We start from the raw sequence: 23,954 nt of genomic DNA, 5'->3' as shown, positions 1-23,954 counted from the left end.
AATTACACTTTATTGTCTTATAAACCCTTTTTTTATTAGCATTTATTAAATTTTCTTAAATTGCTTATAAATGATACTAAAGTGGACTTAACAGAAAGTGTTACCAACTAAATATACTCAGTAAAAGCGATGTGAGATACCACAGTGACTTAGATAGATAATGAATGAAAATAGCTTGTTCCAGATTGCTCATGTTAAAACTGACTGAGAAACAAGAGAACAGTTATGAAAGTACAACAGCAACATCTGCTGGCTAAATGAGGAAGTGATATTTTTAGCATTATACAACAGAGGAAACTGGAATTACAGCCTTCCATTCATGTCTGAGACTCATATAATACATGTAGTAAAGCCTTTAAAAGTACCCTCATCTGTGTTCATGTTTGGCCAATAAAGCTGATTGACAGAAGACAAGACTAACGCTCAAACATGGATCCTCACACACATCGTCAACACACAAGATCGACAAAACAACAGTTTGTAAGTTAACACTCAAGATTATCATCATCAATTTAGTATTCAGCTGAATGTGAAATATGATCACAGTCTCCCCTTTTGTTCCCGAGTTATGGTGTTGAATAGCGGAGAGAAACATTTTGATGTCACAGTGAAATTTAACTTTTGACCTTTTGGATGCAAAATGACGTCATTTTATCCTTCTGGGCCACAAAAACCAGTTCAGTGAATGTTTGTGACAAAAACATTCCTGAGATGAGTGAGAGGTCGAGAACGGGGCCGAAGAATGGACGGACATTTGAAAACATAATTATCCGTGTGATAAAAATAAGATAAGAGATTTTAATAAAATCTGTTATGATATTATGAGTTATACAGAATTTCACTAATAACATGAAGATATGATAATAAAAAGGTGCATTAAGACTGTAATAAAGTGAAAATAATTGACATTACAATGAAATCAAAACAAATATAATCAAAATGTATTCCAAAATAAAAAACAATGTTATAGCAGAAGTGAATATTAACGCTCAGGGTTGTTTGTAGTAAAGAGCATCCTGAGGTCTGCAGGTCTCTGTAAACAGAAGCGCTGATGCTGGTTTCAGTAACTAAATATGGATTTAGATATGTAAAGTCACATGTTGAGTTATAGTGTTGGTGTCTGGCAGAGCTCCCGGGCTCAATAAAAACCCAGCATGCTACTGTTTACTCTCCATCTCCAGCTTATCTGCTGTGTTCACATATGCAGGAGCGACATACCATAAAACGTGAAATCTCACTCCGGTATTATCAATATTATCAGGCTTGGATGTGACAGGTGTGTGTGTGTGTGTGTGTGTGTGTGTGTGTGTGTGTGTGTGTGTGTGTGTGTGTGTGTGTGTGTGTGTGTGTGTGTGTGTGTGTGTGTGTGTGTGTGTGTGTGTGTGTGTGTGTGTGACTACAAGGTAGTCGACGATGTTGTGCCAAAGCTGCAGGTAGAAATTACACAGGGAAGGAAGTAGTGGAGAGTTCAGGCACGAGCAACCGCACCCACAGAGGACTCCGATGACTCATCACCTTCACACGCCAAGAATTTACTATGATTGTTGAAATCAGTCCAAGTTCAACCCTCCTGACTGTTGCTGACACACGGACCTTTAACATGGAGCTTAATGCCCTCTGAAGTAGCACACCTCATTGTGTGTGTGTGTGTGTGTGTGTGTGTGTGTGTGTGTGTGTGTGTGTGTGTGTGTGTGTGTGTGTGTGTGTGTGTGTGTGTGTGTGTGTGTACCTGAGCGGCAGGTGTTGCTGTATCTTGGCGATGAGCCCCATGCTGGGATCCGAGTGCATGTACATGATGGCCAGGATTGCTATGGCGACGAAGAGCCAGGAGGAGGGGCTGGCGGGGAACACTCCTTTAATCACCCGGTTCTGTAACCACAGAAGAAGAAACGGGTATCGTGACCAGTCAAGGGTGTCGTTTCAGGTTACACAGCTCGTTCCTTTCACCTCCAGTAGCTTTACTGTTAATTAATTAGTTAAAATACACATTATGCATATTTCCCCAAAGCTGAACACATTGGTGTCTTTGTTCCTCTTCTAATAATGAAAAGAAAAGAAAAGTACATTCCTGGGTTTGAACTCGTCAGCATGAACTCATCAGTACAACGAGGACCATTAGTCACAGTTGAGAAACTTGTTATCGAGCAACACAACAACTACACACACATTAGCAGTGTGCGTTTGTCCCAGCAGGGCAAACATGCGTGTCAGTACATGTTAGACAGCTGGGAGTTCCCCTCCAGGCTGTCAGAGCTGCCAGAGCTGTTCACTCCACCACTTAAAACAATAGATGGCGACCTCTTCGGCTGGATGAACCTTGCACTCTCCTTGAAAATGACAATACTCCCCTAAATAACCTGTTTATCCACGATGATCCCAACACAGCTCAGATCTCAGACTTACCTTCTCTCAGCCAATCAATCAAACTACATCCTTGTTTCAAAACATGAACAACAGCTGCTGGAAATTCCACAATATCACAAACTCCAGCCGAGCATCTTCTAATTTTACTCCCATCTGGAACAACCCGGGTTTTTTTTTAAGGAACAAGAAACCACTTAACTTCCGCACACGGACGACAAAAGGCATAACTCGTGTTAAACACATCTTCTATAATAACAGGCTGGTTTCTTTCCCCCACTTGGTCCAGAAGTTCGGCATCAGGAACAATGAATTCCTGGAATATCTGCATCTTAGATCACCCATTCAAACAAGATGCCACATTATGTCACCCAATCTCGATCTTCCTCCCCATCCTCCCCCTCACTCCGTTTCCCAGGTGACTTATCAACAATCAAACTGAACAGAACAAACATCGGCAAGAAAACGATCCTCATGAACTGGAAATCAAGCAACACCAGACATTTAAAAAAAAAAACCCTTCCAATAAATTCTCTCTGGAAAATGTGTCATCCTCCATCAAAACCTCAGTTTGGTCTCATCTGTCCTCTTATTTTACTTTTGTTTTCTTTGCCTGTCCACAATCATAATTTACAGCCTGTATTGACTGTTGACGTGTTGTCTTTGTGTTATCGTTTTTTTTATGTTGCAATTAATAACACATTTTTACATTTTTAAAAAGACAGCTGTGAATTCCTTCTGCTCCTTCCTGGACAGGTATGCCGTCCCTGCACACGTCCTCCTGCTTCACACCTTCAGAGGTGACAACAGGTTGCAAGAAAAAAAAAAAAAAAAGAGACATCTGTCCTTGCTGGCTAATATCAGATATATTGGCATCAGTTGGTCAATATGAAACCTTTTTTAAAGACCATAATACATTAAAAAAAAAAGTAAATTAGAAATATTACTATTTTTGTTTCAAATATATATATAAATATTTACTTTTAGTTATCGTTAGATAAGCAACTGATTTATTGTTGAACTTTGTCCGACCTCTTTTAAACAGGACTTCCAGCCTTTACTTTGGCTGTTGGATTCTCATGTGAATGATAGAAATTTGCTTTTATTGTTAATATTTCTATGTTTTCTTTCTTTCATATTAAATCAAAATTAATGAATTGATTGAAGTATTACATTGTCAGTGAAGTTAATGTTTCAGTGAGTGTGGAATAAAAACTGAAATATGCTGTTATATATCTTCACGTGTTTGATAATCTGAGATTCATATTATGTGTAAATTCAAATAATATCATTTTTGACAGCTCAGAACTTCTGTTTGCAGATATTATGGTGGTTTAAGTTGTGCTTGAAATATCTAAAAGAACCAACATTTTCTGTCCATTTCCCCCTCAATTATTATTGCACAAACAAACGACGATAAATTGATGAGTAATTCTCAATAAATGAATGAATTCAGTTCAATCTTCAACTGCACTGTCACTGTGTGTGCAGAGTTGAATGTCCACACAAGACAAGGAACTAGTGGAGCAGAGCGGTCTTACAAGATCTGAGATTTGAATATTGTTTGCAGTTTTAAAGCTGAATAAACAGCCGAGCGATAACTGTAACACGATATGTAGATGACCTGCCAGTGAAGACGAGACACACAACATCTTTTCAGATGAAAAAGTTCCCTCTGAGTACACAGAAAGTTAAAGGCAGCAGTCCCAAACTTCAAGCTCACAAACAAACTGTGATGTCGAGTCTCTTCTATAAAAGGAACCGGACCAGCTCATGAAGGAAAACTCGACTGGCTGTTTTTACAGGCAGAAGATCAGAACCACCGTTCAACAGAAGGTTATTTGAAATATGTATTTAAGTTTACAGTAGAAGCTACTGAATAGTGACTGTAGTTGGTAAATGTGTTCTAATGTCTTCTGGAATAAAACCTCTTTTCCACTGAAATTACAAGTGAACTCACTGAAAGCCCGGATGTCCCAGTTCTCCACCAGCACTCAAATGCAGCATGAGTTTACTGATCTGTGTGGAGCTGCAGAGCATAAAGAGTCTGAAAAGTCCACACAGAAATGTAACATGATCTGTGCGTGTCGGGCGGTGCATGCACACACATTCAACCATCTGTAAACACAAATGAATGTCACATGTTTGTGACATTTGTTCACACTTAACCAAAATTACACAAAAACTGTTGTCTACATTTGGAAATCTTACTTTTCCTTTGTAGATCATTTAATACCATTTTGAGTCTAATTTATCTCTATGATAAAAGGTATCATTGCTGTCGCCTCCTTGAGGCATAAATGTTAAAACCATGTTGATATCAAGTGATTGATTAGAAAATAATGAACCCTTAAAAGCAATTATTTGTTAAATTAAGGATTCAATCCAAAGCTGAACTCAAATTAAAAGCCTCCCTGTGGGGTGTTGCTCACCACATGTTGAATGTTGTTAAATGTGTATTTTTATAATTATCAATATTGATCAATGTGAAAAAGAGTGAACGACGACTCAGCACAACCAACATCTTCTCTCAACTTTAACGGAATAGAGCTGTAAAAATAAAAAAGAAGTGTAACTCCGTCTCTCTTCCAAATTAAAGCTAAGTGGTGTCTGTTTCCCAGAATGTGTAAAAACATGAACTCCACAACGGCAGCAGAACTGTAAAACATGAGGAACTTCCTGTCGTCCTCACCCTCATGCGGCTGACTCGTTTCTTCCAGGATCGAACTCCGGACAGGTAGATCTGGTTCAGGGCCTGATAGGACAGCTGCAGGTCGATACCCTCCGGCGTGATGGTGAACTGGAACGCCACAGCCTGGTGGGCCTCCGCCATCGCTGGGGAAACACATTTCAACACAGACGTTAAAGGCTGTTTTGTTATAGTATGGATTGCCTTTACTGGTATTGTGACAGACTGTAGGCAGGATTTAATGACTTCATGCCATGCTGGGCATGCTGAGCTTTCTGAGCCGGCGGGCGGCTCAATGTGCCACTCTGGGTGACATCACTAATTTAATGTGTCAGAGGAATGTTGTTGTCGCGCTGACTCCTGCTGCAGCGCCGAGAAAACACGTTCAACTCTGCTGCCGACTCACAGCTGAGATGTGAAGTCAGACTCAACCGTCTGTTATGCAGCAGGTTTGATCCGACTAATGAAAAGTTATTAATGTCATCATGCTGAACATTTAACACGTTATATTTCCGACTTTTTTTTTTTTTACATTTGCATCCTTTTGGTTTCTTCATTTTGCTTTCTAGATGAACTATTTCACTACATGGTTGATTTAGTTTGTTTTTCTACATGTTAGCTCAGTATTTGTACTCCTGCCGGCCGGCCGTTGCAGTCAGTCGTTGAGCAACCGCCAGTGTCTCTCTGACATTATGAATTATTAAATACCTTATTAGCTACAACCTCTGGCATCACACTGAGAGGAAGACTTCCTGTTACCAGTCACAGCTCGATGTTTACCTGTCAGCGGCAGACTAACTGTTAACAAGATGCAAAAGTAAAACCAGGGTGTCACCCTCTGTTCTGGTTAAAAGCTGCACATTGTTGTGTCATATAATAATCATAATAATAATAATAACAACAACAACCACCTTTATTTGTGTTGCACTTTTTTAAACTCCAGTTACAAAGTGCTTCACATAAAACAAGCCATTAAAACAAAACCAAGTAAATTCTAACAAACCTTTAACAACACAATGATCCTTTAAAACAACCATAAAAACAGGATATAAAAAAAATAAGAGTTGATCACTAAAATCAACTGAAATCAGGAAAGCCTCTCCGATGAAAACGTGTTTTTAAGAAGAGATTTAAAAGATGTCGGACTCTGCAGACCTGATTTCCTCCGGCAGCTCCTTCCATAACTTTGGGGCTCTGACTGAAAATACTTTGTCACCTTTAGTTTTAAGATGTTTCTCTAAAAAAGGTTTTTGTCTGAGGATCTCAGACTAACGCAGGTTTGTAGGGAACAATCAGGTCAGGAGGGAGAGAGGCTGTGAAGAGTCTTAAAAGTCAACAGAAAAATCTTAAAATCACAAATATTATCAGCCATAACTCACTTTATCAAGAAAAAACTCCTGATTTATGATGGTGTTATCATGGAAATTTTAAATTTAAAAAGCATTTAAAGCCCTTATTTTACAGGACATTTATCTTTTGTATTTTATATCACAGTCGCCGTCGGTTCTCTAAAGCTGTCAGACTTTTTAAAATCTTTTTAAACTCCATGTAAAAAGCATTTTACAACATCATATTGGTCAAAGTGTAAAATTAAGATGCCAAACCTGAAGGATCAATAAGGCAAAGTAAAGTTATTCATTATGACATCACATTTTTCTTGTACTTCAGGAGTAAATAACTATAATTTCTAGTGCCATTAACAAATCAATATTAAGTGGATGAATGTGTCCTGAAAGCAGCAGGACACGGACGGGGAAATGAAACAGGTAAAAATAATTCATTCATTCAAGCTGAAATTGATGCTTGCTCAGTGGGACGACCTTTCTGGCAGCAGGGACGGTGTTCGGTCCGTTCTGATGGTTCTGAAAGGCTCCGCCCACTTCCTCCAAAGCTTTGGACAGTCAGAAACTGTGTGTGTGTGTGTGTGTGTGTGTGTGTGTGTGTGTGTGTGTGTGTGTGTGTGTGTGTGTGTGTGTGTGTGTGTGTGTGTGTGTGACTGTGTGCGTGCGTGTGTGTGTGTGTGTGTGTGTGTGTGTGTGTGTGTGTGTGTGTGTGTGCGTGTGTGACTGTGTGCGTGTGTGACTGTGTGTGTGTGACTGTGACTGTGTGTGTGTGTGTGACTGTGTGTGACTGTGTGTGTGTGTGTGTGTGTGACTGTGTGTGTGTGTGTGTGTGTGTGTCTGTGTGTGTGTGTGTCTGTGTGTGTGTGTGTGACTGTGTGTGTGTGTGTGTGTGTGTGTGTGTGTGTGTGTGTGTGTGTGTGTGTGTGTGTGTGTGTGTGTGTGTGTGTGTGTGTGTGTGTGTGTGTGTGTGTGTGTGACAGATGAACATGACAACTATATAGTTATAGCCACACGAGTGAGTCAACATCTAATCTTTTTGAGGTCGTGTGCCAATGTGTGTGTGTGTGTGTGTGTGTGTGTGTGTGTGTGTGTGTGTGTGTGTGTGTGTGTGTGTGTGTGTGTAAACCCTTGTCATCTCTTCCCCTTCTCTCTGTTCAGTCAGCCGACTGATTGCTGCATATTTCTCACTTCCTACAGTGTGTGTGTGACTGTGGGAGGAAAGTGTGGACAAGTGAACTGTCTCAGTGCAGCGGCTTCAACCGAGCCTTCAACCACAGACACACAGGATTCATGTGAACGGTTTTTAAACATAGATACACAGGTTTGGAAATAACAACACGCACAACATTTTAACAAGTAATAAAATACTGGAAAGAAGCATCACATCTTCGAATATTGGTTTAGGTTGCACAAAATGAGCAGAACGATGATATTTTACATTTCCAAAAATACTTAAGAGCAGCTGGAAGGTGTTGAACAACCTTCTGTCGGTTTCAAGTCTTCTCAGGTGTATATTTGGGGAAATATTCGATGTTGAGCTGTAACTCGTAACGGTATTACATGAGCAACACATACTGGACCTACTCCAAATCCTGTTGTTGTTGTTGTTGTTGTTGTGTTTGCCAGTTAATTATGCACACAGCACATATTTTGTCTCCAAGGAGATGCTGATTTCTGGGTCTGATGAGATAAACAGTCCCCAACAGTAGTCAGACATCACTTAAAAAGGAACTGATAAAACTTTCAGCTCCTAACTGTGGAGAAATACCAATAGTTGTGTATTTTGAACTCATGCTGGACACGGATTACTGTAATAATAAGCAGCAATAAAAAATAAAAATGAAGTTGCTCTGTAATAAATGCGAGCGTCAAGCATCACTGGTGGCTAAAATTACCAGGTCAATTTCATTCTGGTTCCTTATTCTTCTCAAAAATAAATTAGCTTTTTTTTGGCGGCTTTAACATCTTCAAAACCTCATGAAAGTTGGTGCCTGATGCATGTGCAAAGTTTCGTGAGGTTAGGAGCATCCCTGGACCTTAAACATCAACTTCCTGTGTCACGACGAAACATCAAACTTTGCCGCATCGCCATGGCAACGCCCTTTCACAAAAAAAAGCACAGGCCTCTCAATATATCATCCTCAATGTCTTACGGCTATTCTGATCTGACCTTATTTGATGTCGATGTGATCAACCAGTTCCACGAAGCACGTGAAAGCATAACAAAACGTCATTTCCTGTTTCCAGCAGGGGGCACAATGACCAAAACCGAATATTACCGTACAGATGTCTTCAGGGTGCGACTTTTATCAGAGATGTAATGGTTGGAGAAGGTCAGTCCATGTACATAAAAGTTACAGCAATTTGTATTTTCATGGCGAGACCCCCAAAACGGCCACCAGGTCACAGGCACACCGATCAACGAAAACACATTATATTAACAGATTTCTCTCTTTAGGGGGCGCTAGCGAGCCACCTTGCCACACCCATTCACAAAACCCCTACAATACATCATGTTACGCTGGGAGTGAGGCTTGTACCAACTTTCATGAATAATAATCTCTTGAACAACCACTCGGTGCTCGGCCCTAATAAAACTTCAGGCCAGATGCTCAGGATGGTGTTGACAGACTGGTTCTACCTGCAGGAGCAGAAAGACAGGAGAGGCGCGCGGGCACGAGGGCGGCGGGAGGAGAGGCGCGTGCACGCACCCCCACATTGTGTACAATACATTAGTACATTAGTTAAAGTATGGAGGATGTTGTTTAAATGGGGTTAAACCTTCAAAACTCAGGAGTGTTTGCAGCTGACTGAAAGTATTTTAAATATCTGGCGAACTTCATATTTTCCCTCCAAATGAGCTTTTTCACACCTCCAGTTAATCAGCTTCCATGTTCTGGAAATGTTCATCAGGTTTGTGTGTTTAAATGTGACTTTAGACATCATGGTGTGTAAAGGTCCAACAGACAGACCAGCTGTTCGTTTAAACCATTTCCCTTTCAAACTTCCCTCCGCCAAACAATCAATTCACAAAAACGCCAGTAAACAGAATTTGCAGCGAGGTTCGGCCTCGTTACGACCTGTTTGAAAGTTTGAATGTGGCCGAGCACGCACCGGAAGCCATGCTGCTCTCCATCACACCGCCGCGTCCCTGCGTGGGTGGATGCATCCGACACCAACACAAACCAGAAATGAAGCGCACCCAGAATCACACCAGTTCTGTGAACTGCAGCGTGTTTGGAAACGCCCACCGAGCCCACCCTGCAGGATCTCCGCCGTTCACCTCACAGTGGCCCATTCATGCCCGGCACCATCTCCCAGCCGAGCCCGGCACCATCTCCCAGCCGAGCCCGGCACCATCTCCCAGCCGAGCCCGGCACCATCTTCCAGCCGAGCCCGGCACCATCTTCCAGCCGAGCCCGGCACCGAGAAGACGGGGAGGCGACGCACCGGAGGAAATCACACGGAGGAGAACTGAGGGAGCAGGTGACTGAAAGCTCATGAAATACATAATAAAACCTACCTGAAGTGTCTGTGGAGGATCTTCGTCAGTGAGAATCGGGGTACAGGAAGCTTTGTTTGCGCCGCTTCCTTCTCCAGCGAGCCACGGAGCGCACTGCTGTCACTGAACGCTTCCACGAGCAGCGCCGAGACACAGATAGGTTATTTACAGCACTGCACACTCGGTTGGATACATAGGGGACCCGACACATAAACCGCACGCTGTGGCTATAAAACCATCAACTGTAAGCCTTAAAACGTTGTACATAAAAACAGTGAGCATGCATGTATGTGCAAAACCAACTGTATAATTTTAATCTGCAGTAATGGGAACTATTTATGTAACAGAACACAAAAGACACACTAAGTGGCACATTAGTGTCATTTAAAATGTATTAAAATTAGAGTGATTTATTTGACATTAAATAGCCCAGAGAGGCAGTATATGTAATTCTCCTGTACAGTGGGATAGTTTAGATGATGTCTCGAAGCCTTTTCTTTACTTTTGCTGACATAATTTAAAAACTATATATTTTTTTAATAGTTTTATAGTTTTTATAGATACTTTATTCGTGTCAGAGTGACAGCTCTTTAATCTATCATCATCTTTGTAGGAAACTACGGATGACGTCAGTAGTGGAAACCTGCCCACTTCTGACACTCCTTTTCTGTACTTTTGACTTTTATGTACAGGACTGAGTTTAAGAAAAGCAAACAAGTAACTGACACAAAGATCTGCTTTTATTTTACTGTATTTTTTTTTCAAAGGCTTCACAGTCAGCATTTCAGCTTCAACTTATCAGCTAACGAAAGCTTTTAAAAGTTACCATTCATTTAATTAATCCATAACATCTTCTGCATTTAACTATATGATTTATTATTTTACAGTATGTTCTCCAGTTGTGTGTCTGACACCTACCAAACCCACATTAGTCAGCACAGAGATCTCTAATAACAGTCACGGTTATTTCATCACTTCCCTTTGTTGTGGCTGAGCGGTGAAGGAAACCTCCAGCTGCTGTTGCTCTGCAGCATCTCTTTGTTTTTCTCTCTCTAACAGCTGAAGGTCGAGGTTTTCAGGGGAATGCGTTGACCTGTTGTGCCCTTCAGAGCTCATCTTGTCTGAACGCTCTTCATCATCCTCATGCTCTGGTTCTGCTTTTAAAGGATCTGATTCATGAATTCATGAATCAGATCATTTTCTCTTGCAGAGCTGCTGTCTCAGAAATTGCTGCTCTGCACTCAACCTGACCCCCAAGAGCTGTTACTATGGCAACAGATGTATTCATCATTGTACTTGTATTTATTTATTTTGACGGCTATGTCAAAAATATGACCTGCATGTGATCATAAAAGGTGTACTTGTGCATCACTCAAGTTGCTGTTGGCGCTGTAAATTGTTTTTAGAAAGAAATTACAAAAACCATGTTTGTTTTTTGACATTTAGGCACCAAAGTTCACCAAATTAACTTGAAATGAATGAATGAGTCAGGATATCTATAATAACCTTTTTGCTAGGTAAGGATAGTTACGGAGCATTTTTTATGAACGTGCCATGAAACAGAACACAAACACCCCTCATATATTTCCAATGTTGTTTATTGGTCAGTATTTCTCACAGGCAATAATAATCATTGTCATAATAGTGCACTTTTCCTCTTTTGTAATTCTACTACAGACATTTCTCTTCGTCGTAGCCGTCGTCATCATCGTCATTAATGGAGTGAGCTGTTTCCTCGACCCACCCTCCCCTACTCACCTCCTCCTCCCCCCTTCACCATGTTCAGACGTAACGAATTTCTCCAGAGCGAAAAAAAAAAGAAGTATTTTTTCTACTGTGTGGAGTGGAGGGTCACTGGATGATGGGTGGGGTGGGGGGCGTCCTCACAGGATGGTGAGGGGGAGGGGGGCAGTCGACGGGAGATTATAGGTGTACGATTCTAACTGCAGAAGAAGGAGCAGTGATGATGAGAGGAAGAGTCGTATGGTGACTACAGTCTTGATAAAACATAGTGAGCGCTACATACGTATGGAGGAATACAATGAGACGGACAGACATGGACACAAGCTCTGCCGACGTATACAGAGTATAAAATGTGTACAAGGGAGTGATTATATAAGGGGTGAGATATGTGCTTTAGGACGAGGATGGGCATGGAGAACAAAGAGGAGTGGTGGTGGTGGTGGTGGTGGTGGGGACGGGGGGGGGTGTAGAAAATGTAAAGTGGATGAGGATGGGGTGGAGGAGGAATGAGGGAGGGAGGGGTGAGATGTCTTCAATAGGAGAGCTGAGCGTCCTGTTGTGTCTCTGAATGGGTTTCAGTGGTTCGAGCAAAATCTGGAGAAGCCTTTTGATTCCTTTCTGTCTTTCCTCTCGTCTCCGTCTCTCAGAGATCTTCCGTCTTTTTTTTGTCTTTCTAAAAGTGGACGTGAGGTGAATTTGACCTCCCGTTTAAAAAAAAAAGATCTAACACTCTTTTGCATGTGTAATTTCAAACCTCTGTGACCTCTGACCTTTCAAATGTGTGCAACTCACTGCTGGACTCTCCTACAGGTGTCCACGGGACGGGAAAAGAAAGCCAAAGTAAAACAAACAAACAAACAAAACAAATAAACATACACACATTCATACAGGAAATCTCAATTTAAAACTCAGCACAGACTGAAACTCCTTTTTGAATACGTCGACCCAGCTGTTCCCAAAACTTTACAATCTGTCCAAAAACCTCTTTTCACTACGATGCACTTCTGAAAAGTTCCTGCTTGCATTTGCATTTCAATCCTTTGTATAAACAAACTCTGGGTTGTTGAAGCACAATATGCGACCACAAGAAATAATAAAATACAGAAACTGGCCGATAAGAGCATTTCCAGCCTCGTTCAGTTGAGTGATGAGTGGATTTAAAGTTGGTTGGGAGTGTTTCATTGGAGGGAGCGAATGACTCAGCTCGGTTAGCTGGTCCAATATTCAGCAGCGCTTTGAGCTGAATCTCATCTTCAGCACATTAACATGCTCTCAAAGATCTGCTGACACCACAAACGTTCACTATGTTCTTAATATTTCCTTGCTAGCTGGAAACACAAAGTGCAGCCAACCATCAGGAGGAAATGAACTCGGACTAAATCCGCCTGCCAGGTGAGCTGTCAACTTATTTCAGTCTGTACTTAATAAATAAATAATAATAAGATTACCATCTACAGAGACACACAGCTGGCCGGATCAAACATGTCCTTAATTTGAAAGGCCAGTGTGTGTGTGTTTGGTTCACACACACACACACACACACACACACACACACACACACACACACACACACACACACACACACACACACACACACACACACACACACACACACACACACACACACACACACACACACACACACACGAACGCAGACGTCTTTGAAGTAACCTTCCTGACGTGTTTTACCGAAGGTGTCAATAAAACCAGAAAGAACAGAAGGAACGCCTGAAAGAGAGAATGACTGCTGGTTAAAGTCTTCCACACCAAGCGGATGTCTCACTGCGGCTGAAAGTTTGGTCGAGCATCATAAAAGGTAACAAACATGATGATAAACGAAACAAAATCCAAACACAACATAAAGCTGGAAGGTCGTTTTGCAGCATCAGTTTTCAGAACGTTAAAGAAAAAAGGAGAAAGAGTCACTTTTCAGTTTTTCCTCGGGGAAAGCTGTTTCAGCTCTGCAGCATCAGACATTGTGTAACATTTCCCCGTCTTTAAACTCATCTCCTGCTTTTCCACCCCATTAAAAAAAAAATCCCATTATCAACAAATACATGGTGGATTAATAGATAAATAAATAGATAAATAAATGCAATCTTCAATAAATATATGGAACAAAAATATCTACACTCTTGCAATATTTTCTAAAAAGTTTTTTGACATTCACATGGTTGGTGCCACCCTCTGTTCCACTGGTGGTAAACATGAAAACATAAAAAAAACAACAACAACAACAACAACACAAAGGCTGGAAAAGAGTAAAAAAAAAGAAAAGAAAGAAAAGACAGTTAAAAAACCCATAAAAAGCACATTTCATTCTGTAACTGTGGCTTCATTTTTCCTTCCCCGGCCGTTTGTGTGCAGCGTCTTCATGGCAAGACACACCGACTCCTTTTTTTGTCTTTCGTTGCAGCTTTCTGGTTTTGCCTGCTGTGAAAAGTACATTATTTTTTCACCTCGGCCCGTCTCTCGCTCGAGAGGCCGAGCCACCCGGCACCCCCCCGTCTACTCTGTAACTACGTGGAACAAAGGAAGGCCTTCGCTCCCTAAAACACTGAAACATGCTCGTCCTGTTTGAGCCACCTTTCTCTTATATTAACATGACCTCATTTCCTTTGTGAAAATTCTGATCTTTTTTTTTCAAGCCATCCTTTTACAATATTCACACGCCCATAACCAGATTGAAAGAGTCCTCCCTCCTCTCTGTACTAACCCTGAGGCGATTCCTTCCTCACATCACTATATTGTAAAAGATGTGCACGCTTTGGCTGCAAACGACGTCACCACCGAAGGAGGAGGAGGGAGGAGGAGGTGATGTGTTGTCCATGTTTGTAGCTGGGATCATTTCATCAGCTGAGCTTGCACGTTAATGAAGCAACCACTCCCTCCAAGAGGTTTTAAAACAAGAACTTTATGTCTGATAATGTGTTAAAAGGACCAAAAACAAAAGTACTGAACAGGGATTTTGTCGCATCTTTCTTGGAAGTTCTAACTTCACAGCCAGTAAGTAGAGCAGTGAGCAACGAGTCATTGTGTATATGGCGTGTGAATATTGTATCGAAGAACTCTTAATCTAAACTTTCATTTAGCTTCTTGTTTTTTTTTATGCTCCTGAACGGACACCTGCTACGAACCATCGTCGGTTTCGTCTCTCTTCTCTTCACCTCCCTCTCTTCCAGCGGCCATTTTTCACCTGTGCGGGTTTCTACCTGTGGTGTGACTAGTGTCCTTAAAATGGGGCTAACTCTAACTAGCTATCCACTTTTTCTCCTCCGTTAAAGGCAATATGGTATCATAGCTTTATCAGTGTAATTCAGAAATTAATCGTGGGGCTTCTCATACACTCAAGGAAAAGTTATGTCCGTGTTGTTGTAATATTCACCTTGTAGGGCCACATCACATCGCCCACATCACATCCATTCTCCGGTTTCCCTCCGTGGGTTTCCCTCTGCTCTCAGACTCTCAGCAGCAGCTTTGCTAATCATTCGTATATAAAATACACTTGAACAAAGTGGAGAAAACACACGTCTTCAATTGGAAAGTGAGGAGAAAAGAGGAGAGCGGGCTTCCTGTCATGTGACTCATCAGGTGACGACGAGGAGACTTGCTGATTCAGGAAATAATAAATGAGAACGCCTCGATGAGCTCCGTCCCGGCCGCCGAGCTGACGGGAGGTTTTCTATGTGATGCGTGTGATTGGTCGCTGGGAACGTCATGTGCTTCTTGATTGGTTGGAGTGAATGAACTAGGTGAGTTTTCCCTGTATTTGTACAGTGCGGTGGGGCTTCATGGACATCCTTTTCTTAGACTCCTCCTCCCAGGGTGAAGCTCATCAGCTCATCCCGTCTCCACAAATATACATTTCTGCTCAAATCAGCCATTTCGGGAGAAATTCTCCATCACATCCCGAGAAAGGAAAAACTTCCCCGTCTTCCCGCCCATTGCTTGGGACTATAAGTATGAAGCAAGGCAGGAAGTAAGGAAACAGGGGAGGAAAAAACTGAGGGGAGGACTGAGGAGAGGAAGAGAAGAAGGCCTCGCTTCTCCTCCACAACATTCTTCTCAGGGGTGAGACTGCGTCCCGTTGGACGAAGACAGGAGTCTGGTCTTGTCCTTCCCCGACCCGTGCCTTTGTAAAACGGTCCCGCTGCTGCTCCCGCTGCTACTCCCGCCGTCCGCCGCCGGTTCCCTCTCGCCCCGCTGCTGATCCGATCCACTCTCGGAGCGCCGGGAGTTCTGGCGGGAAGGAGTGCTGGGCTGGCGGGAAAGCTGACCGTTCTTCTCATCTGAGGGACAAGATGTAAAATCAGGGAAAAGGAAGTGAGACAAACAGTGAAACTAGGACCAGGTGAAGGTGTGAGTGTCGGTGTGTGCGACTCACCAGCCAGTGCCTGCACAGAAGGCTGATCATGAGTGCTCAGGAGCTGAGCTTGAATGGTTTCCACGACTCTTTTGAATCTGCGACTGGGACCTGAGAGGAGAGAGGATCGACTCGTCACTCATTTGCGTTCCCTCTGAAACTCACGTTTTAGAGGAGATATATGACACTTGTTGTGAGTTTCTGTCGTTTATGGCATCGAGGTGGATGTCAGGCCCTGCTCAAAGTCCCAAAACCTGATTTGAATGCATGTAAAAATGCTCCCCGTCTTCACAACGGTCTGAATGCCTCGTCTGCATTCCTGCATTTACTTCCTCGTTAAACTGATGTCAGGTCGTTCACGCATGTCCACAAACAGACATCTGTTTTCATGTATTTGATGTTTTCCAGTAGCATATTTTGGATTTGGGCTTCAACATGTACAGATGTGTGGAAGAAGTTCACATTTTGAGTAGAGAAAAAGACCAAAAATGTGAAATTCAACTTCTATTGTTTACTTTCAAAGCCACCGAACAAGTGAGAGTCTGTCAGGGAGCAGCTTGAGGAAGCTGACCAATCAGAGCAGAGGGAGGCCTTAAAGAGACTCGGACTAAAACAGAGACAGAGGCGCTGCACAAAGAGCCAGTGGAAGGTCAAGAGGTCAAGATAAATCATGCAAAGACAAAGAAATACAGACCTGGAAATGTGAGTTTTATGCTCCTTTAAGAAGTCAAGCATTTCACCAAGAATCCCTAAACTATAAAATCATACTAAAACTGAGATGAAAATTAATCTGAAGTCCAGGATTCACACGGTTAACTTCAGGTTTCCATATATTTAAGAATTTTTTTTAAACCTGCAACCTTTTTTTGACCACTTGGGGGCAGTAGAACGAGCTTTAATCGCAGCACTAACATGCAGTATTATCATGCTTCAAGTTGATGAATAAAACAGTTGACAGTTTGCACATCTGTCTGCTATCAGAGCGGTGAGAGTGAAACACTACAGTAAAGTTCTGGCCTGAAAAACCAAAACAATGAGCTAAAAGACGGTACAGCACTCCAGAGAGATGTTGGAAAATACTATAAGGAGTGATGAGTGACATCCTCCACATACAAGCAAGGATATAGTGCATGATTAAAATGAAACTATTAATTATAGCTACTATAATACTATACTATACTATATACTATAATATAATACCCAGCTTTAAATTTGACAAATCTTCAAAGGAAGATGGTGGGGGACTATTTAAGTCTCTATAGAGAACATATATTTTTTAAATGTTATAGCTGGAACAATATGAGATAATGTCTGGTCCCGGGGAGTTGAACATGTGACGTGTCTGGAAAGGAATTGAACAGCTGCTAAAGATGAAATATTGTCTGCGTTTGGTCTGTACCCAGTTAGTGAACCAGGTCATGGTTGAGGTGAAATCAAGATGCTTGAAGACGATTCATCTCTCATCCAAGAGACTTCTTCAGTTCTCACATACTGACTTATTTGTCGACCAAAAAAAGTGCCACAAATAATAAACTGTCATCATTCAGATGTTCCACCTCAGATGTGTTTTCATTGCCTGATAGATCTGCTGCATCAGCATAACTTTCCATCCCCCCCTCCTTTGGGCCTCCACAGATGCCGTCAAATTATAATATAATTTTTTCATGATGTCAAAGCCAATTTTTTTTCATAGTATTTCTAATCATCTCATGTATTTACATTCAATAATTATCTCTCTTGATTGTAGTTATAATTGTTAGTGGTGGAGTCAAATTCATCACGAGGGACTGACTCAAAACAATGTAAGCAAATAATCCAGGATGATTTCATTTTATTAATATCAGCCTCAGTGTTTACTGTTCACTCTCCTAATATTGTATCAGAGCTTTATTAAGTTTCTGTTCATAAAAACCCAATAATTCACCTTAAAGGGCTCAAATGTTGGGCTTTTATTGTGAAACAGTCTCCAGGAATGCATTTACCAATGTTTTAAGCACTGAGTGTGATCGTTCGTGCAAGAAAATGCAGTTAGATTTTTTTTTAGTGCTTAGAGATGGAAATCCTGGTTGTTGAAAGCAATTCCAGTTCATCCATTTTCTACTGTGCAAAGTTGCTGGAGGCCTGAGCCTGTCGTTGCTCATCATGGGCCGGAGACAGGCACCTGGAGAGGGTCACCGGTCTACAATAGAACTAATACACGCCACATATACATACGGGCCATAAAAGATGTCGTACCCACAGACCGCACATGTGCTAAATGTGCCTTGTTTAACCAGGTTTTAGCCTAAAATGTAAAAACAACACAAAAACCTCCCACATCACATTCATGTACTTCTGTTTGATGATATCTGGCTTCTGAAAGTGTCTCCAGCTCAGGCTGTCTCTCTGTCTCTGTCTCCTACCTGCTATCAAAGTGAAGGTCACACTGTAGATGCCCATCTCTCTTCTTCCTTCTCGCTCCGCCCGTTCCCTCTCTCTCTCCCTCTCTCCCTCAGAGAAACCGATGTCCACCTGCAGGCAGAAAAAAGGACCAATGAAAAGCCTCCGCGTCGTTACAGCCTATTTTTAAAATACCGTGTTGGCACGACTTCCTGTTTGTTGTTACAAATGTTCATAGTCTACACACGGCAGCCTCAAGAATGAAGCTCATTACCATGGTTACAGGTTTATCTATTCATCTATGGATATACTGGCCATGTTTTACTGATTGTAACATAACCTGATCTATATACAGCATCATGTAAAGACATGCTGAAAAAAATAAACAGCTGAAAGTGCTGATGCGGGGATTTCATCACTATCTCATACTTTGAATTATACATTTTTTTCCAGGGATTTTCAGGCATTCATTGATTTTCATTAAATAAGGCACAAAACCAAATTTCTTTTCATACAAATACATCAAAGTATATTTTTACTTCTTGCACTATATTTTTTTTGTATAAATGGTGTAACAATATTTATTACAACCCCAACCTGTTTAAAAATTATATTTTAATGATTATCACAAAAGATTTATGAGTTCTTGATACATTTTTGGGTTCCCTGCAGCTTCAAATTTAAATTTGTGCTAGACAAAGACAAAAAAATAACCCAGAGACATTCAGCAAAAGCAACTTTACTGAAACTACATTTACATGATGCTTACAATGAATGAAAAACTCAGAGAAGATGCTGACTAGAATTTGATAAAAAAACTTCTATCAGAAGTAAGAAAAGGAAATCGTACCTGGAACTTGACGGGCTTCTGGAAGACGGACGGGCCGCCGGAGGACTTGTACTCTGCACGGAAACTGTTCTGAGAAACCACACTGTGGCTGAGGGTCGGGATCTGCAGAGGAAAGACAGGAGGACGGTGCTCTGTGAGGAGGATCGGGTCTTAAACGGGCCTTTTCTGGGCTCGATCGTACTCACGGAGAGGAAGGCGTGGACGATGTCAGCCTTGATGGAGCTGAGCGGCTTGTCTCGGATCAACACAAAGATCTGCTCCTCTTTCTCCAGGCTGATGAAGTTACCGAACCACGACCTCTTCGCAAGTCTGTAAGTACACGATTGCACATGTGACAGATCAGTTTCAGTCACACATTTCATAGATTCAAATTAATAATTACACAAAATGATTGTGAGTCTATGAGCACTAACAGTAGAATATGTCACAATGGATTGACTAAAAATAGACATGAATTACTTAAATGCTGCACAGCTGCAACAAAATTAGACCACCAACACAAACAGGACAGAAGCAATAAAATGGTATAACTGCCCATTTTATACTGTGAATTCTTGTCAAAAGAGGAATTCACAGCTCAGTCTTATCAGGTAAACCAAAAGTTGTGTCAAACAATGTGAGGTTTGGTTGTAGCTCATGAAACCATATTGCCATTAATAGTTTAAAAAAAGTCCAACAACATCAAATGTCTCAAGTGTACAACAGCAGTTCACAGACAAATTAAAGGTAACCCTTAATGAGACACCTGGATACTCACTCTGGACTGGACTCTGGAGTCAAACTGGACATGTCCTCTGATGTAGGGACTAAAAACCAACAACAGCAAAACAGACAGGGAGAGAGGAAAAAAAAAAAAAAAAGGCAGTGAATCTGGATGACAGGCTCTAATTTAATTGCTCTAATTACAGCTGATCAGAATGACACGTTACGGAAACGCCTACAGGAAGTGACACGAGCTGGTTTCTATCGTGGATTAAAAAGCACAGTCGGAGGACTCAGATTGTTCAAAGTGTGGACAGAAGTTCACACTGACGGAGAACCATTTCATCCCTCCGCTGCAGGACGGATTTCAGGATGTAACCTTGACCGAGTTTGTGTCTCAGTCTGCACTCACCTTGCAGTTTGCGCCGATGGAAGCGCGGAGAGCCCAGCAGGTTGTTTTTGAATGAGTTCAGCCTCGTTCTCCAGTGGGCGGAGCTCGAGGCGGCCAGACCGCCACTGCCACCCGGGCTGGAGGGCGGGGTCAGCGACAGCGAGGCCCCACCGGCTCCGTCCGCTCTGGAAGAAGAAGACGAGGAGGAGGAGGAGGGAGGGGTTGTGGAGGAAGGGTGTTGGATTTGGTGCACGGGCGTGCCCAGCGGGGTGGGCAGCGGTGAGCCCTGCGGCGTGACCTGCGACACAGGAGGAGGGGTGGCAGAGGAGTTAGAGGACGAGTGGACGTTCTTGGACTTGAAGACAGACGGTGAGGGGAAGTTGAAGAAGCGTGGGATGGGGGAGAGGAGCGGGGAGGGGGACGGGGAGGGGGAGCGGGGTGTCTGGAGAGGAAGGGACTTCATGGAGTGGAGGTGGGGCCGGTCAGCGGGGCCCTTTGAGGGCAAGGTCTGGGTTTTTGGGTCAGGCGGTGGGCGGGGAGGCCGAGGGGTGGTGGCACTTCCTGGTTTGGGGTCTTTGGAGGAGGAAGCGGAGGTGGAAGTGACCTCTGATTGGCTGAAAGTGAAGACCGGGCTCTGATGAGCAGACAGAGAAAGATGGAGAGAAAAGGAGGGAAAGAGGGATGGAAAGATGAGAGAGGAAGCAATGATGATGAAATATGACTCACGGACAGGATTCGTCAACAACACTCGGTTAGAGGCACCAAACAGAAGATGGAGTTGTATAATTATGTGTCTTGTCGTCCCTTTGTTCATGTCAGGACATGTGCACCGACTTCTGCATGATGTTTCAATGAAATGAGAACGTGTGTGACCGAGAACGTGACAATATGATGGAGAGGAATGACTGCAACGACAGCGAGCGTTATTGGAGAAAAACGTCACAACACAGGAAATTTGTTTTTGTGTTTCCAATCCCCAAAACTGATATCTATATAGTGACGCTGCTGATAACACGTATATTTTACTGTAATATATAAAGTAGACTCTGTGTTCACATGGAAGAGACTGAAATCAGTCAAATGTGCACAATCCTGCAGGGAAACAGGTGACTGCAGTTTTTTATATCACACATTACTGGAAAAGGAGTTAATGCAGCCGTTGAACCTATTTACAGCTACGCAAAGTAATATATTATTTATTATTATATGATATTACGCTAGTTGATATCAACAGCATCTTGTTACTCAACCTTTGTTAAAATGTCAAAGTGTACCTCAAACTGGTTAAAAACAGAAGCAGGAATAATTACAGGCTTCTGTGGAGTTAATGTAGAGAAAGTGGCGAACACAGCCTACGCTTTACTTGCCTACTGGTATAATATACTATCATGTTTTGCCGTATTAAATTGTAAAAAACAAAAGCAAAAGTACTTGTAAGATGAGGTTTGACTTGTCCTCTTACCAATGAATGTGCAAAATCGCACACTTCAGTGACTGTAATCATTCATGATGTAAAGTTCAGAACAGCAAAGAAATAACATTCAAAAATACAGTTACTTCTGTATGTGACAGAAGACGGAGGCAAAGTCACCCAGAGGAGCTTTCAATGTGCAGCTTTAACTCTTTAAGGAGCGAACGGAGAGACGTTCTTACCCGGGGACTGCTGAGCGGGCTGGACGACAGACCTGTGGACGCTCCGCTGACTGAACGAGACCTTTTAAAGTGAGCAAAGAGCAACAGAAAACATGAGTCATTCAGATGAAAGACACTTTCAGGATCAACATGCAAAGGTTCATGTTGCTGCTGCCCACAGCTTCAACCAGTTCACACCTCTGGCTGTGTGCGTTGGTGTCCAGGGCCCTGCGAGGTGGGGTGGGAGACCCCTGGTCCGTGACACTGAGGACCTCCAGGCTCTTCCTCTCTGGACGACAGCGGCCGTGACGTGTCAGCATCGGGGAGTCCACTCGTTTCCTGGGTGGGTCTTTAAGGAGAAAAATATTCATGAAAACTAAAAGACTCCTGACTTTTGGATATTTTTTGGTAATAATTTCAGTGAATGAATCAAAGAACGGTTCAAAGTAAAACAAACATTTGCTGTCATAATTTATCTTTTTGTCCTTGTTTAGATCATTCAAAGGTTAAATAGAGACTCTTCTCACCAGCGTCATTTCTGGGAGGCAGATCCTCGTCCTCACAGCTGGGGTACCGCTCCTTCCTGTCCAACAGAAGGTAGTAGATCATCTTCTCCTGGTTCTCCCTGCAGAGAGAAGAGCAGTAACACAGAAACACAAGGTCAGAAAGACAGAAGACAGAACAGGTCAACACAGGAAAAGTTGGAGAAATTACAAATGCCTCGCAAATATGTCTGGCATCATTGTGGAGGTCTGTGTGGAAAATAATCACATTTTTTTTCTTAAATGAACTTCTGGGTGTAATCTTTTCATAAAATATATATTCCACATTTGAGTTTCAAATTAAATGAGCAAATTATCTATTGTTCATGATAATAATGGTCCATGTAAACTGTAGAACAATTTAAATCTGCTGCAGTAGATTATTGGACCACTCGGACGAAACAGACTGTGAACGCAACACTGACTCCTACTGTGTAGTGTTGTTTCAAACCACACTCTGCTGCTCTGCACTTACAGGAAATGACCTCATCATGTGAACACATCAGCCTCCAAAATATCTGCAGCTTTAATTATTTTACTCAGAAATCAACGTGTTTTTGTGTCCTCTGTTTAACACTCAATAAACACGCTGATTCTTCTGTCCAGCAGCAGCAGTGGAGAAGAAACTCTTTGTGTTCAGGAACAGCTGCAGCTTCCTCACACGCTTTTAATTTGAAAATCCTTTACGTCGGTGGCCCCGCCCCTTCCTCTACGGAGCCAAGATGGCGACCGTTTAGGGTGGAAAGTGTCGAGAGTTTCACACTTCTTGTTTTGAAGCGTTCTGAGTGATTCATCCTGGAACTTGTAGTGTTCTGATGGTTCTGTACTGACGGTGTGAACACACTGATGAGTGTCAGTACACAAGTACAACATCTGGAACACAAATACAACATCTGGAATACAGATATGATGTCACCTTCAACATTGATCAATTAGTAAACAGCACACAGTTGCTAATTTCCACCTCCAGCAGACACAAAGTAATCTGAGCATTTTCTGGAATCATGATTTTTAGCCACCTGACAAATTGAAGTCCAACATTCACTCCTTTTGACTGTTTTTGGTTTCTGATGGGAAACATCAGACTGTTTAGCTGATAAATGCTCCTCTGTGCTAGTTGCTAACTTTTTGCTCTGTGGGGTCGAACATGTCGATTTAAAATTGGTTCATTAAAGCCTATTTTGCTGAGATGTGAATAGCTGCCTAAAGGGTTGAGGAAAGCAGTTAAAACAGTCAAAACAGTTCAACCAAAACTAAAAGCTGAAATACATGAAAATGCTCTAAAGACTGCAGAGTTGGGTAATAATTCGGGGTCGTTTGGTTTTTCACATGAAGTCATTTGATTCACAGTAAATAAAAAAACACTGATGAGTGCAGCTGTGATCTGAACGCTTTCTGATTGTTGGACTGCAGTGTTGATAAATCCACATCAGTTTGGCCGACAAGGGAACTCACAG

General features: G+C 42.2%; 2 protein-coding genes across 4 annotated transcripts in view; both read right to left on the bottom strand.

The window, feature by feature from the left end:
- cpt1a2b (carnitine palmitoyltransferase 1A2b) overlaps nt 1-10,019 on the bottom strand; it is a 44,452-nt gene extending 34,433 nt beyond the window's left edge. The window contains exons 1-3 of the mRNA XM_069709924.1: nt 9,917-10,019; nt 5,054-5,196; nt 1,730-1,869 (exon numbers count right to left, since the gene is read on the bottom strand). Coding sequence (XP_069566025.1) covers nt 1,730-1,869; nt 5,054-5,194 — 281 coding nt within the window. The 5' untranslated portion in view covers nt 5,195-5,196; nt 9,917-10,019. The remainder of the gene's footprint in view (nt 1-1,729; nt 1,870-5,053; nt 5,197-9,916) is intronic.
- A 1,467-nt stretch (nt 10,020-11,486) lies between these two features.
- The window catches only part of LOC138627502 (serine/threonine-protein kinase BRSK2-like), a 25,843-nt gene continuing 13,375 nt past the window's right edge, over nt 11,487-23,954 (bottom strand). For 2 of the 3 annotated variants that reach the window (XM_069709879.1, XM_069709881.1), the window contains 10 exons: nt 22,483-22,580; nt 22,154-22,304; nt 21,977-22,037; nt 20,345-20,957; nt 19,988-20,036; nt 19,416-19,539; nt 19,231-19,332; nt 18,404-18,512; nt 16,023-16,112; nt 11,487-15,927 (listed from right to left, as the gene is read on the bottom strand). In XM_069709879.1, the coding sequence (XP_069565980.1) occupies nt 15,704-15,927; nt 16,023-16,112; nt 18,404-18,512; nt 19,231-19,332; nt 19,416-19,539; nt 19,988-20,036; nt 20,345-20,957; nt 21,977-22,037; nt 22,154-22,304; nt 22,483-22,580 (1,621 nt within the window). In that variant the 3' untranslated portion in view covers nt 11,487-15,703. The remainder of the gene's footprint in view (nt 15,928-16,022; nt 16,113-18,403; nt 18,513-19,230; nt 19,333-19,415; nt 19,540-19,987; nt 20,037-20,344; nt 20,958-21,976; nt 22,038-22,153; nt 22,305-22,482; nt 22,581-23,954) is intronic. The other variant, XM_069709880.1, reaches the window with a different exon arrangement.

The sequence above is a fragment of the Brachyistius frenatus genome, unplaced genomic scaffold (assembly GCF_029030835.1).
Source record: "Brachyistius frenatus isolate BFR_SWC_R1_liver_20210118 unplaced genomic scaffold, ASM2903083v1 Contig_87, whole genome shotgun sequence".
In the NCBI taxonomy this organism is placed as follows: Eukaryota; Metazoa; Chordata; class Actinopteri; family Embiotocidae; genus Brachyistius; species Brachyistius frenatus.
Note: the sequence above shows the minus strand (reverse complement) of the source record. Positions and strands in the feature narration are given on the sequence as shown.